The sequence below is a fragment of the Anopheles aquasalis genome, chromosome 2 (genome assembly GCF_943734665.1).
Source record: "Anopheles aquasalis chromosome 2, idAnoAquaMG_Q_19, whole genome shotgun sequence".
NCBI classification, from domain to species: domain Eukaryota; kingdom Metazoa; phylum Arthropoda; class Insecta; order Diptera; family Culicidae; genus Anopheles; species Anopheles aquasalis.
Genome location: NC_064877.1, coordinates 63,425,647 through 63,440,646, shown reverse-complemented (window position 1 = coordinate 63,440,646; position 15,000 = coordinate 63,425,647). Strand labels below are relative to the sequence as shown.

The 15,000-nt window shown below is 49.5% G+C and overlaps 1 protein-coding gene across 4 annotated transcripts in view; it reads right to left on the bottom strand.

Moving 5' to 3' along the window:
- LOC126570617 (TGF-beta receptor type-1) overlaps positions 1–14,940 on the bottom strand; it is a 75,484-nt gene extending 60,544 nt beyond the window's left edge. For 2 of the 4 annotated variants that reach the window (XM_050228531.1, XM_050228532.1), the window contains exon 1: positions 12,730–13,871. In XM_050228531.1, the coding sequence (XP_050084488.1) occupies positions 12,730–12,913 (184 nt within the window). In that variant the 5' untranslated portion in view covers positions 12,914–13,871. Of the gene's footprint in view, positions 1–12,729; positions 13,872–14,626; positions 14,677–14,798 lie in introns of those variants that run through there. The other 2 variants (XM_050228528.1, XM_050228529.1) reach the window with 2 other exon arrangements.
- Between the last annotated feature and the right edge of the window lie 60 nt (positions 14,941–15,000).

Genomic DNA, 15,000 nt, shown 5'->3' with positions numbered 1-15,000 from the left:
GCTTCTTGCAAACCTTCCCTTCATACCAGCTGACTGCTATTATGTTCGCTTATGTCCTGGCCCTGGTCCCTTCGCTGAGGTCTAGCAGAACCGTTTACCACGATGATGCTTTCGCTCGCTCGCTCGCTGTTGCACTTTTGCCTTTGCTTTGCTTATGGTTGAGTGTCTTGTTTCGATTTGAAAGCGATAGCTTTTATCACTTTGAACACACTTCAAATGCGTTCTCCACCTCAGCACCCCCTTTTCGATTCGCATTGTTTGTTGCAAGCAATTGTCTTAGCACGGAGCTCCAAAAACGAAAGAGGAGTAAATAGAAATGGGAGAAATTCAATTGAAAGAGCCTGCTTTATCGAAAACCCAAAAAAAACAATAACAAAAGCTTTGCATCGCAAGCTGAAGAAGATGAACGCGGGGCACATAAAATGGCGCAACAAAAGCGCGCTGCCGGAAACACTTACGCATTACTCCTGCTGCTGTCGTCCTTAGTTTTCCTCTTATGCAGCGACCGACCGAACGACCGAAACAATTAACCAACTTCCCGTTCTCTCCCCTCCCGTTTCAAGGACTAAGGCAGTGTGCTGGCCAAGCAAAAATAACGGAAAATCTTTCCACCGCACAGAAGTAGCGATTATTGTTTGACCACTTTTTGAAATTAATTCTCGCAATCTAAACAACATCCATCACGCGCGGTGGCCGGATTCCGTGCGAAACCACGTACCGAGATCTCCGGTGCAGACCTCCGGGGCCAGTCAGCAGAGTAGTAGCAGCAGCAGCAGCAGCAGCAGCGGCGCAGAGTGTGGACTAACGTACGTCCAATACCGCAAAATGGCAACATTGCTTTCGCCGGTGAAATATGAGCAGCAGTAGCACAAAAGCAGGAAGCACTCTCCTGGCACGCACACACCCACACACCCAAACACACACATAAAAAGGATAATGAACCTAGAGGGCAGCGAATGCGGAACCTCCAAAACAAACGGAACCTCGAGGCTGGGCCCTGGAGAGCCAGCCAACCGAAGAATAATTAATTTTCCATTTTCCAACGATTGCCATTAGTCCGGGGCGAGGAGCGGGAAAAAGGAGTGGCAGTAGAAGAAGAAGAAGCTCCTAGCACAGTAGTAGTGGTAGTGGTAGTGGTAGTAGTGTGCGATGTTGATCCTACTTCCAGACACCGCGAAGCGAACCGAGAACACTCTCGTCTAATCGTCTCAAGGGAATGGCGGCCACCTTTACCAGGCGGACGGTACACACTTGCTCCTCGCAAACCTTTTTCCCCATTCTCTGTTCATTACTCTTTATGATAAATCGAACAAAGACACGGATGCAGCGGGCACGCCGGGTACGAAACGAGAAAAAAAAACGCCAAAGAAAAGGAAACTGGCGGGAAATGGAAGCGAAACAAAAGCAACCGGGAAAAACACAAATCCTGAAACGGTCGAGCTTTCGTGTGAGGTACCGGGCGTCTCCACCAGACAAAACCCCCGGATCAGAACGCGAGAGCCAGCAGCTCTAATGCTCACCAGACACGCCAGCCGGAGCTGCTACGAGCTTCAAGAAGGAAGCACTCAGCAGCTTCCCCCCCCCCTCCCCCCCTCACACTCGGATGACGAGACGCACCCGCTAGTCGACCACAGACGCACGCACCAAACAGGATGCGTACGGCAACAAAGCCCCCTAACCGGGGGCCAGACGAGAATGTCACTCGCGATGATGCGACGCATCCTTCAAGCGCTAGACACAACAGCTCTCGTCGTCGCCGTCGTCGTCGTCGTGTGTTTATGTGCGGAGCAATTATTTCTTCATCATTCATCATCGCACAGGAGGAGAAGCGAGAGGCGCCTCCATCCCGGGTTCGGTGAGTTGCAGCATAATTAAGAGCAGACTGCCGCTTTGCGCGATCTGTTCCGCGTGGCGCCACGCGACGTCAATGGACGAGACGAAATCGAAAAAGAGAGGGAAAGAGCCACCAAAGAGAGTGGGAGGGAGTTCATTGATATATGGAAAATGACACAGAGCACACATACAAGAGAAGCGCTGGCCTCTGCCTTTGATTTTCAAAATTTGATCTGGATTTGGATTCAATAAAGACACCGAAAAGGGGTGCGAGTGTCAAAGTGTAAGAAAAATGGCACTACATAACATTTGTTTGTAATAAAAAAAAAGATGTAAATATTGATTGAAAGCAAAGCCTCTCTTCTCATCGTCTTCACCAGCGCATCAAACTCACGGGACTCACACCTTCACAGCGGCAGCAAGGACGAAAGGACTGGTGGCATCCATCCCCCCCCCCCCCTTTAAGCCCACCAGAGCGTTTACCATCCTCAACATTACGCAACATAACCCAGGCCTCGTTCTCCGCAGGAAAAAAAACGGCACAAGCAAAACACGCACCGACGCAACGGAACGGAAATAGAGGGAAGAAAAACGCACCCGGGGAATCATCCAAAGCCAAGTCAACGAGACGAGACGAGCATCAGCCGGTCTCCCCCCCCCCCCCCACAAGAAGCTAACAGAATCATATGGCAGCCAGCCTGCCAGCCTGCCAGCTATGCAAGAGAGCGAATGGAAGTCGAGTGGAAAAGGGGGGAGGTGGGGAATGGAAAAGGCCTCCTGGGCCGAGACTTTGGGGGAGACACCCCAAATCGACCGACCGTCATCGGTTGGTGACATTGGCGGGAAACGGGAAAAACTTTCCACGAGAGAGAGAGAGAGACCCCGAGAAAGAGAGAGAACGAGAGAGAAATGCAGAAGAAACAGAAAGGCAAAAAGGGAAATGACCTTTTACACAGAACGTCATCCGTCATGCTGTGTCGAGAGAAGGGGGGCAAAAGGGGGAGGGGGTTGGGTTGCTGTATGTGCTAGTGGTAGTGCCAGAATCCATCTGTATCAGGCACGCACGGAAGGCACACGTACACACAAAGAAGACGAACGCAATCTACGCAAAATGCTGATCTACGGCACGCAATTGACTGGTAAGGAGGGGGTTTGGTAAGTGATGAAGGGCAACAGCAGCAGCAGCAGCAGCAGCTTGAAGCAGTTTTGCTTTCCCGAGGCGAAAAATCTGTTAGCTACTGCTGCATAGGGCCAGAGAATGTGTCTGGGTAGAGAGAGAAAAAAAAAGATGAATGTTGTGGGAATTTCTTCGGTTTTTTTTCTTCTTGTGGAAACAAAAACTCGACTGAAATGTAGCAAAAATATTAAAAAACAGAACAAGTTGTAGATAAGAAAGAATAAAAACACAGAAATAGAGATAAGAATTAGTAAGAATGAAGAACCGAAAAGAAATTTAATTTATTTAGTTAACGACTAAAAAGCAATTAGGAAAATTCGCAAATAAGAGAATAAGTTAGAGATTACACTTATAAAATTCTTCAAAATGAAATTTCTAAAATAATTTCAAAATCAATATTAGTTAAGAAAGGCTAAGAACACAGAAATATGGATAAGAACTTGTTGAAATAAAGAACCTAAAAGAAACGTAAAATGTGCTTAGACGCTTTCGTATAACAAATAGATTGAAAGTCGCTCTATAAGACACCGATTCCTCCTTCTAGGGAGAAACAAAAAAACAAGAACAAGTACGAGAACGAGAGCGAGTGGATTATGATTTACTGCCCGAGACGAGGCAGCGCACCAACCAAATTGACCAACCCATCTGTCCGTGACTAAGGCAGTCCCGGTGGTGGCCGGCCAAAAATGGCGCCAAAAATGTGGAGCAAAATTATCTCCACCAACTGCTCTGTCTGCTGGAACATCAACAACATCCTACGACCCCACAATCCCCCAAAAACCGAAAAAAACCATCGCTGATGATGGCGGCACTCTCTCTGGCAGCAGATGATAGATCGCCGAATGACGCACAGCATGTTGCGTCGGTTCAATGATGATCATATCGTCGTTCGCTATCGATAGCGTGCGCTCAATCACTTATGGACATTTCAGTGGACCTGTCGGTGTGTATGTGTCTCGTCGGTTCACCAATTACGGGGGGTCCCCGGCCGTGGGGTCACCGACGATGAAGGCTAACTAGCTGACGAGAAGAAGCGCGAGTGCGGCGATATCAAAGGGAAAATCAAGCGAATTTGATCGAAACCACACTACGGAGCAATGGGGATTGATCCTTCCGTGCCCCCCGAGAGATATGCTTACAAATATTGTTACCAAATTGGCTTTCATGCTTCTTATCGAGACGTTTGTCTTATTTGTTGGCAGTTTAGTTTCAGTATTCCGCTCCCATCCCAAAAAAAGTCAACCTTATCGGGTAATAATTTACTTCTTCTCCTCCACTACTCTCTACCCTTTCCTGCGGCTTCCCCCACCCCCTCCCTGGGGTTGGATTTCGTTAATTTCGTTTGGTTCCAATTTCACCGCAACAACCTCCGGGGAATTTTCGGTGCCGGGAGGGAGGGTAAAATGTAACATCGATAGGGAATTATACGTCACGGAAGACTCGGCTGTCGGCTGTCGAAGCACTCAGGGGCACACAGGCCACCGAGCATGCCAATCCTTTAACCAATGATGGCACATGTCCCCCCGGAGACCGGCGACGGGACGTTGATCTGTTGATCAGCGACGAAATATCATCGAATGTGGCCTCTCCCTTTCCAACTCGTGGAGCCTGGAAAACCCAAGGCTACCAGTTGCTGCACGCGCCGCGCTCTCTTTGTAGTGGAAGGTAAAAAAAACCTGAAATCATCGCAACAATAACAACAACAGCAACCAAGCAGCAACACCATCAGCGACCACACGGAACCGTTAAGTGCGATAACACACGCAGCAGCAGCACCGAAGAGGCTGATAAGAGTGAATGTGCAACGAACGGAACTACTACAACCTTTTTTTTAGCGCCTGACGCGGAACCACACTCCACAATGACACAATCGAATCCAGTTGCCAATCGTTCACCCGCCCTGGAACACTTTCCCGACGCGAACCGAGGGAGGAAACGGTCCGTGGATCGGGTGATTGATGGATTTCATAGCAAATGAGCGGCAAGCACGACGATGTTCTGGCTGCGGAACGAAATGCCCTCACAGTAGAAGAAGGTTACAATGTTTTACACAAAGTACGGGATAGGTGTGATGCTGCTGCTGCTGCTGCTGCTGCTAAAGCTAAACAGGGGGCAGGGGGCTCTCATTAGGGATTCAATTTCGATCGAGAGCATTCAGGATCGCATCGCACGCATTTTTTTTCCAGGCGTGGCGTGAAAAACAATGCCAGCACGATCGTCATTATCATCGCCAGTATTAAATCCTCATTATAATGCTGCTGCTGGTGTGATTGTGTTGCTGCTGCGCATGCACACGCACTCCCGGTGAGCGTTTGTCGGTGATTAATTTTAGTTTTTCGAAAAACACAATCTCACACCTCGCTAGTACGGTGCTGCAGACACCTTCTGATCGATGATGATCGCTTTTGGCAGATGATTAATCGCAGCATTTACAACATTCGCAACGATGTTTACCGGTGCGTCGACTAACGTGGCGTGGCCGTGGCCACCACCTCACACCAACCACCGCCAGTTGCTGGATCATTGTTTTTGCGATTTGTTTTTTTTTGCATCGAAATAAAACTAAGATAATGCACCGGAGGGCGGTGGAGAGAGAGAGAGAGAGAGAGAGAGAGAAAGTGCGAGATGCGTTATGCTGTGCCACCCAACTCTCCCCCTCTCTAGGGCGCTGATACGCACGCCATCAATCATGTTGCTCAGGGCAGCTCCCAACGCACAGCCTACCGTGCGCCTGTTATCGAGTGGGTTCAACATAAAAACCGCTACCCACCCCTAACAGGACACAGCCTGAACAAGGGCGGGGTAGGTAGCGTTATGCTTTTATGATCTTCAACAAGAGAGGAAGGGAGATCGGAAAAAAATCGGCTTGTTGAACAAAATTCCAACCGACCGCATAGATGGATCGCGGATCTCATACTCAAATGCTGGTCCGCGTGAAAGTGATATCCAGCACGCCAGCAATAAGGTGGTTTTGTAGGTTTCGGATTTTTCGGTGGCTTTTTGTTGCATTCTTTCGAGTGTTTCGAATTCGGAAACGAACGCTAATGATTTCCGGCTCCGGATAACAAACACGAACCAGGAGTTCCCTCTGCAGCTTTACTAATTGGGCATCTTGGGCGGCTGATCGGGAACGACTGATAAACCCCTACAGGCCCGTGCCTGGGATGCCGATGCTTTTTGTCGGGACTCAAAAAGCAGCAATTAAAATGCCAATGCAAATACCGAGCCACGTCTCTTTACTCGATTGCATTTCAAACCAATGTAACCAACCAACCAGCCAGCCGGCTCTCTACCGGTGCATACCTGAGGGGTGTTGCAGTTTCCCTGGCCGTTGTTGGATGCCAGCAGCAAGCAATGACTCGTCTGGCGACTCGTCTAGACGGAGGTTCTTGGCAAATACGGCGCGCGCGCGCGCGCAAGCATTGCGTGTAATTGTTATTCAATCGGCCATCTACTAGCGATGGCCTATGAAATCACTGCCACGCACACCATACATGACTTCTTGGGCTGTTCCTTGAGACATGGGAACTGATACCTGATACAGACAAACAATTTGAGGCCACCTCCCCCCCGGGGGGAGGGCTTCTGATCAGTCCCGATTAGAGTATTTGCCTCATACAATATGGATGCTCCGACCGACCAACTGATTGCTTACTGATTTTATTATAAAAGATTATCATAAGCCACGCAGCCGGGCGGGAACAGATTATCTCGCTGAAAGTCCACGCAACTGAAAGCAACTGCCCACCATTTACAGCGTATACAAAACAAAAGTTTATCCACTTTTTGCAAGAAACTTAGCTATTGGCTGATTTGTCGTGGAAATCTCCTCAGCCCAAAATTGTTTTTTCACATATTAATAGTTTTGTCTTTTATTCTTCTTCACTAGACTTTTTACAATTTTCAAAAATACTCCCTAGAAACAAAGATATTACAATTACGAGGTAAGGAACAGGAAAAACAATTAGAAGGTAAGCAAAACACGCTTCTTAGCTGCATAAATCCATTAATTTTTGGCGATAAACCCATAAAATAAGCCTCAAAAGATGTTTTTTGGAATTAAACGAACTGAAATGCATCGTTGAAATTTAGAGAAAAAATGGTGCTTACATTATTGTGGAATAAAAAACTGTACAATGAAACAAATGAGGGTAGATAAACTTGTTTTTGCATACTGTAAATGTGTTTCGCATAAAGTAGTTAATTACAGCAAAAGCAAAAAAAGGCGAATGAAGCGCTTCTTGTGCCACAACAAGCACAATCACATTGCAGAGACCGAAACATCGGTCAATCCATCCGGCTCCCCGTCCCCGGCCAACGCGTGCTCAATGATGCCTTCCATCATTCCATTGGCCACCGTCTCTGCCACCCCTTCTTCCCCGGCCACCACGAAGAAGACGATTTATCGGCGATTGCTTACGATTGATGCTGGCAATTGGTGGGGCAGGCAACCGGCGCCGCCACCAGTCGGCCGGGGGGGGATTTCCCCAACCAAGTAACCAAGTCCTCCGGTGGCTAGCCAACTCTGAACTGAAGGCGGAAACACCAAACCTCCGTGACGGTGGCAAAAGAAGAGTGGACGGGAACGCAGGGAACGAATTAATTGATTTGCATCACCAACAAGATGGCGCGCGCGCGCGGTGGGGGAAGAACGAAAGAACGATGGGAATGCAATCGTAAACGTAATTGGTTCGAGATTAATTAGACGCGTCGTGCGGGAGGTCCTCCTTCGCTCTGCCTCCCCGCGAAAAGAGAAGAAAAAAAACGAACCACCGAATGTAATCCTCGTTCCACTGGCTTCGTCACGGTGACGCGTTTTCGTCATCGTCCGGGAGCCACCAAACAAGTGCACTTGCACCACACTCAACCGCGACCGACCGTCCGGGGGGTAAAAATATTAAAATTTTAATTATTCCTCCCATTAATTTATGATCGCCACTCAGTGGATCGCCGATGAAAGTGATCATCAAGCGCGCACCAGCAGACGGAACCAAACTATGGAAGGACCGGCGCGTCCAAAATCCGCTCAACCTGTTTCTCCAACATGGTTGGTGACAAGGGAGAAAAAAATGTTTTTTTTTGTGTTAATTTACTTGCTGTCCTCGTTTGCTTTATTTCATTTTCGCTCCACTCCTCCGCAAGGTGGGATCGGGGTATGATCGGCCGCCAAACGGAACCGTGTTTGTTGGTAAAAATGAATAATTTGTACATCTTACTCTCAGCACAGCATCGCCTCGCCATCCTACATGAAGTACCAAGCACTCGCGACTCAATCCCTTCTTTACGTGAACAAAACGAGCCTTGAAATGGTGCCCACGAGTTGGCGAAGAGAACGCGAGATGTAGTGATCAGCTACCACGTCGTAATGACGTAATGTTTATAAGATGGAATGGGAACCAACGGTAAAACCAAGCTGATGTTCAATTAGTGAAGAATCAGACGAACATTGTTGCTGAAGCTTTGGCACGAACAATGTGAGGCGTGGCTGCTATGAGTGTGCGATCACCTTGCAGACAATTTACGCGACGATCAGTACCGCATACCCATCGACAACCCATCATAATTCTCTTTTCTTTCATTTTATTTTTGTTTTACCACCGCAACTCCCAGACACTGTGCAAACAGAGGACACCGGTTGTGACCCCAATTTGTCACTCTCCTTGAAGGTCTGGCTGAACCGAAACACCCGTCGCGACGCACAACGTATGGCATGTGTTACAGCTTCGGTTCGGTTTACAATCTTTATGATAATGGCTAATAAATTGTAATTATGCCGTTTGGCAATGCACGATCCGCAAAGAAGGAAGTGAAAAATTGAAAAGAGATAAAAATGAAAGCATTTCCAAATCGCATTTCGATCACAGATTCATAGCCCGCCCGTTAACACCAGCATCATCGTATCAGCATATCGTATTTTCTGTTGGCAGCCACTTACACGGTGCCGCGTTGTGTTTCTAACTCACCCGTCTATCTCTTTGAGAGTCAGGCACCATATGCTTTCCATTCGAGCGGACTTCCGCTTCTTCCAGCTTATTAATGTTCACACGGATGCAAAACGTTAAATTGAGTTAACACTCGCCGCCGCCATCATCATCCCCATCATCATCATCATCGTCGCGATCGTCGCGATCGTCTATGAAGGGCAGGCAGCAGCACCACGTCTGCGTCTCAAGCAGCAGCAAAAAAAATCGCGAGACAACCGCGCCTAAGATCCAGAATGTGAGATTGGCGAGACACGGGGCCAGCACCATATGTGCGTCCTCTACCAAGCTTCCCTCCACTCCAGCGTCTGTTGCCAAATTGTCTGCGCAGCAGAGTCGCCTCGCGTCTGTCTAGGACGGGCTAGACATATGCCGCGGCGGCGCGACAGCGACGTTCGCGAAGATCGCGGGACCAGATCCACGGCCAGACACCCGTAACCAGACACCGCCAGACGGTGGTGAGGGGATTGCAGCTGCAGCTGTCGCTCCGAAAAACCTGTTTCCCATCTGTACAACCAGAGTGTGCAAAACGATCGGGGCGGGCCGGGACCAGCCAGTTGCAACAAGCCCACTTCTCTCCCCTGCCTGTCTGCTGGTCTAGCGAAACAAGCGCTTCCCTCACCACACATTGACCAGGGCGGATCGAAAAACCCAAGATATCACACCCCGGTCGGTACTCGTGTGCGAGAGCGCGATCACATTTGCATTCTCGGTCAGCGCGCAGAGCACGTTAAGTCCACCACGACGACGACGACGACGACGACGCAGACGACGATTTGTGACGATTTCGAACGATTTATTAAACTAGACGACGCACGACTTTTGGGCGAGCGAGGATCGGATCGGAACCGATGGAAGGGAAGAAGAAGAATGTGGACTAGTGTAGTAGCTGAACCAAACGCCGTCAGCGTCATGCCACCGAACCTCGGCACTAGAGGCTGGGGTTGTGGTGCCTGTCTAGACTAGAGATATATTTATTTATTTATTTTGCGGCCTGGCCTCGATACGATTTGAACAGTCGTCGAGTTGGACTGGTGCGGACATGGCCGTTTTTCAATTAAAAAAAAAACAACTTCAACTTCCAGCGAACCAGTTTTAGAGCTATTATAAAGTTGATCTACGATCGGTAATTCGGTAGTTTCTGGCCAAAAAGAGGATCATTTTTGACGATTTTTTGTAACGTAACCATTCAACATTATTTTTCCAAGTGAATGGCATATTAAACTACCACTTTTGAAGAATATTTAGTTCTATTTTGGGGAAGATTTATTAAAAACTTCATCCATGGCATTAAAGTTAGGCAGTTGTGTCTTCGAAAAGATACTTTTTCCGGTGCCCATCCTAGCTGCGTGATGGGTCATCTAGGTAGCCCCGTCGAGTTTTTGTTGAATTTCCTTTTTTATCGATTTTTGGCAGATTTTTGAAGTTGAAAAAATGATGCTTTTTCTCATTTTGCTTAAAAACGCGATTTTTAAAGATTTGTTTAAAAAAAAGTATCCACAATTTTCATAAAATCTCGACGGGGCTTCCTGGTAAGTAGTGTACAGATTATGTGTTAAAAATTGTCTGTCGATTTGAAAACGTTGGTTTTGGAAAACGCTCTTCAAATTAGCGAGCTGCATGAAGCCTTGTATGAAATGCGGATTTTCAAAAATCTATAACTTTGTCAGTTTTGCTTCGATTGATTCAAAAATTTTACACAATGTTCTTGAAAGGATCAGCATTCAGGCAAAAATGTTAAAAATATGTGTTACAAAACAAAATTAAATACCGGAGCCTTAAGGGGTATATTTTTAAACACATTATGCGTTCAGCCGTTCTAAAACGTTTGTTAAATATTCCTTTAACGTTTTTTTTTTTCAAAATCATTTTACATTAACTCTACGACGCACAAGCGGATGTTTCGCTGCTAGAAATGTGAAAACAATAAAGCTCCATAACTCTACCACACCTCCACACGACAGCGATGTACACACCCCCACAGGCGCACAGGCAGTCATCACAGAACAATTGAACGAGATATCTCGCCAATTAGCGACACGAGACGATCCGCGATCCTCGCTGGACCCCTCCAGCAGCAGCAGCACTCAGCCAGCCGGCCAGCCAGTCAGCCACGCAGCCACGCAGCCAACTTATGCCGGTCTGGTGTTGCGCACGTTTTTTGCACGCCGTACGCATTGTGGCACATGCACCAGACACGTGCGATTGCTTAAGATACATGCAGCAAAAGTCATCGGCCGCCGTTGGCGCAGCGTTCCATTGCGCGCTACCATTCCACACCCATTCAAGACCCTCCCATATCGAGAGCCACGATCGAAGCGTCACCAGACGAATGAGCCCCAGCGACAGGGGAACTGGAATGTACCACGGCGGGGATCGGGTGCTAGAAGGCAGCGCCAGAGGGAAGCAACAGCGAACCTAAACTGGGTCAATTCAGTTCATTCGTCTTGGCGTGCGGACTTGGCTGGAGCGACGATCATCGATGATCGCGGTCGATGATGTCGCCGCCAGTCTGAGGCCAGCCTCCGTCTGTCTCATGGTGCGCATTGTGCGCTTGAGCTGCCCCTTTTTATTAATCTACCAGATTAATTTTTCATACATTAATGTGACGATTAAGTGAGCAAAAGGTGGCCGTTGCGCTGAAGGTGCCACATAGACTCGCGCATTCCTGGTGTCAACACGGGCGCGACAGGTTTCGCTTCATGCTGAATCGCCCTGCCGAGCCCGAGACAACCTTGATAAGATAGCGAAACGACCGTGGTATCGCATTGTCACCCCCCGGGGGACCCCCTATCCCCATTCGGGGCGCCATTTCGAGCCTCCCTTCCATCTTCTCTCCTGCTGCAGGCGACAATCAGCCGCACGCGTGTACCATTGGTTTCCTCCGCTCCATTCCATTCATTCACTTGGTGCTACCGGTGCGCACACCGCTCGTTGCTATGTCCGGGACCAGGGGGACCGGGACATAACGAGTTTTTAAGAGTTTGTTTACATCGACCACTCTACACCGTATATGGACGCCAGACTGCTCGTGCGCTATACAACTAATACCGGGTGTAGACTACCAATCGGACGATCGATCGAGTGATACGATTGACAACAACGTGCATTTGTCGCTGGATGTCTAGGCCATAACCAAACGCCAACCTCGCGTACCAGAAGTGGCCGCACCCCACCAGAAATAGCAACATTGTGCGCGTGTGGTGGTGGGGGAAGGTGAGTTGCGGTGTACGAGGTGGACACCTCATCGCTAAAAATATCCCCGGATGCGCACGCACACGCGTGCGCGCCCGAACTACAAACTACTACTCCGTGAATTCCACGCGAGATCGCCGGTATCGATGATTAGATTCGGACCCCGGGGATTGGTGTGCTGGCGCTTTGATCGTTAGCACCTTCCGTCTGCCCCACGATCAGACACCGTGGTCTGCTCGATGGCTCGATTGGTGGTGGCGCATGGATTGCACAATCAAATGTCTGGAGTGATGCTTTAAGCGCCTGCGCGCTAATTTGGTGCTGGATTAACCTCGAACGTTTTTTGCACCGATTAGATAAGAGCGACGCGATGACGTATCGTGGGCTGCGACGAATCGGTAGCGGATATGAATTTTGCACCGTCATGGTAGGGGGATGTTAAACGATCGAACCTTTTCTACAACAAGCTGAAACGGGTGATCCTCAAAATGGGAATAAGTAGTAGCTGAATGATCGTGATTGTGTGGCGCACCGATGACTTACCTTCAGCAAATCCTCTTTCTGCGGCACAGGATAGCAGTAGCAGCAGTGGCAGGCTCACGGAACCGACCACCGTCGGCCAGTGGTGGCCACGGTATCTTCGCGAAACGTTCCGTCGCTTCTGCGTCATGGTTGTTACGTTACGGCAGTATTCCGATGGTGACTTCATCGCACCACGAACCACCATCCTACTCTTGCTGCCGCCTACCTCTCTTCAAACGCTACTTGACACGAACGCACAGCAACAATCGATCCCAATTGTTGCCTAGCGACGCACGCACGCACGCACGCACACACCGGATACACCAAGCAGGCCGGGTTTATTGAAGGACACACTACTCGGGGGCTACTGCTGCTACCCTGGACACGGATCAATCTCGAGGTAACACAATGATCACCACTTCACATCAACGGTGGGCTCTTACACTCGGCCTGATCACTGGCCGTTACACGGAAACGAGGCAAGGACATCTTATGATGTTAATATGAGAACAAGACCACCCCGCACGCTTCTGCTTCTGATGGTGGGTCACTTTTCACGACATTCACAATCGGCGCCACCAATTCACTCTCACTCTTTTTCTTCTTCTGCTTCTGCTGCTGGCGAACAACAAAACTAGCCGCGGGTGGGCCTTGTGTTTACCCTTCGATGAGACGAACTCTGGGTGCTGAAAACAACGGAGCCGCTTTCACTAACAGACCAGCAGCAGTAGTAGCAGCAACGACGTGCATCATCAACAAACAACAACACCACCACCACCACCGTCGCCACTCGAGGGAGCTTTCACGATCCCGCGGCCACCGCCACCGGTACAATGACACGCACTCTTCGCGGTGGAGGTGGATGGCGCTAGTAGCACCCCGCCCCGAGACGCTCACTCTCCTGTGGCACCTGCGCCTTCTACACCTCCATTCAGCACCAACCCGGCACCAGAACAACCGCGGATGATGGCTCCCCACTCACACGGAAACGATGATGATTTGCCCGTTTTTGGCGATTGGTTCTGACGGCGGCCGTCCCCTGCCCGCACCGTGTCCGTCGTTCCGTTCGCTAGTTTGGAGCTGATGATGATGCTGCTTTGTTATGCCTGAAGCGTACGAAAACAAGGGACACGCGATTAGATATGGTTAGAAACAGGATCAACTGCGTTGCTAACGAAAAACTAAAACACCCCAGAAGACTGCTATGTTAACAAGTTGGCGGAGAAATGGATCAAATTGTGCAACGCGCCCTAGCTGTTGCAGGAAATGCGCAAATTTTGACGGCGTCAGCCCAGCAGTAACGGGATCTGTGGCCGCTCCGGCACCAACACCATCATTCTGCGGTTTGCGCACGCAACATAAAAAAAGCATCAAAAAGTAAGATGCCCCCTTTGCGAGCGGCGAAAGAAGAAGAAGAAAGTTCCGCAAATTCTGCACACACCATCGGCGGCCATCATCAGCACCAGCAGTTTCATTGACCAAAAAGGCATCCCGCTCGTTTCCGGGCCAAAAATGGGGGCTGGAGAGGGCAAAACGTTCAACGACCCGAGAAAGGACTCCGCGCGCGCACTAGGACACACAAAGGGAGGCCGACACGAAAAAAGGGGGCGCACGACACGGGGAGCGCATGAAAAATGGACGAACGATGAAAGTGATTCCTTCCTCCTCCTCCTCGACCATCACTCGGCCGGTCACCGGTTCTTGGGGGGGACTTTTCCGCATTTTCACCCCTTCCCCCGCAGGGCCAAACGCACCACACACGCACTTCCCGTGGCTCCCGGAATGCACCACAAGATTCCCGGAATTCCTGCATCCGGAGTTTTGGGTGTTTTTTCCGGGCGCGTCTTTTGCTTCCGGGGTGTAATTTTGGGGGCCAGAATAGGCGAAACTCTTTGCACAACACCGCGAGAGAACACACAGGAAAGGGCCTGGAAAAGGACAAGGTCCACTGTCCAGCCCTGATGGCCGGTTGGAGGGGCGCCTCCTTTTTGCCGAGTGAGATTTTCGCCGCCCGGGCCGGATCCGGGAGAACACTTTTCTGCCTGTTTTCCCTGCTGCCGTGTTATCACCGGGGGAATCGAGGGTCGCACCTTTTTCACGCACGATCACCGCGGAACACTCCTCATGCCGAGGGTGGCTGCATCGAAATTCCCGTTCTGTGTTTTTATCGCGAAAAGGGAAGCTGCGTCGTCTTTCGTTTGCACCGCGATTTCCTTCAAAAAATTTTTTGCGTGATTTTTTATTCGCACGCACGCACGCACACAGATACACACACAGGAACACGATATCATG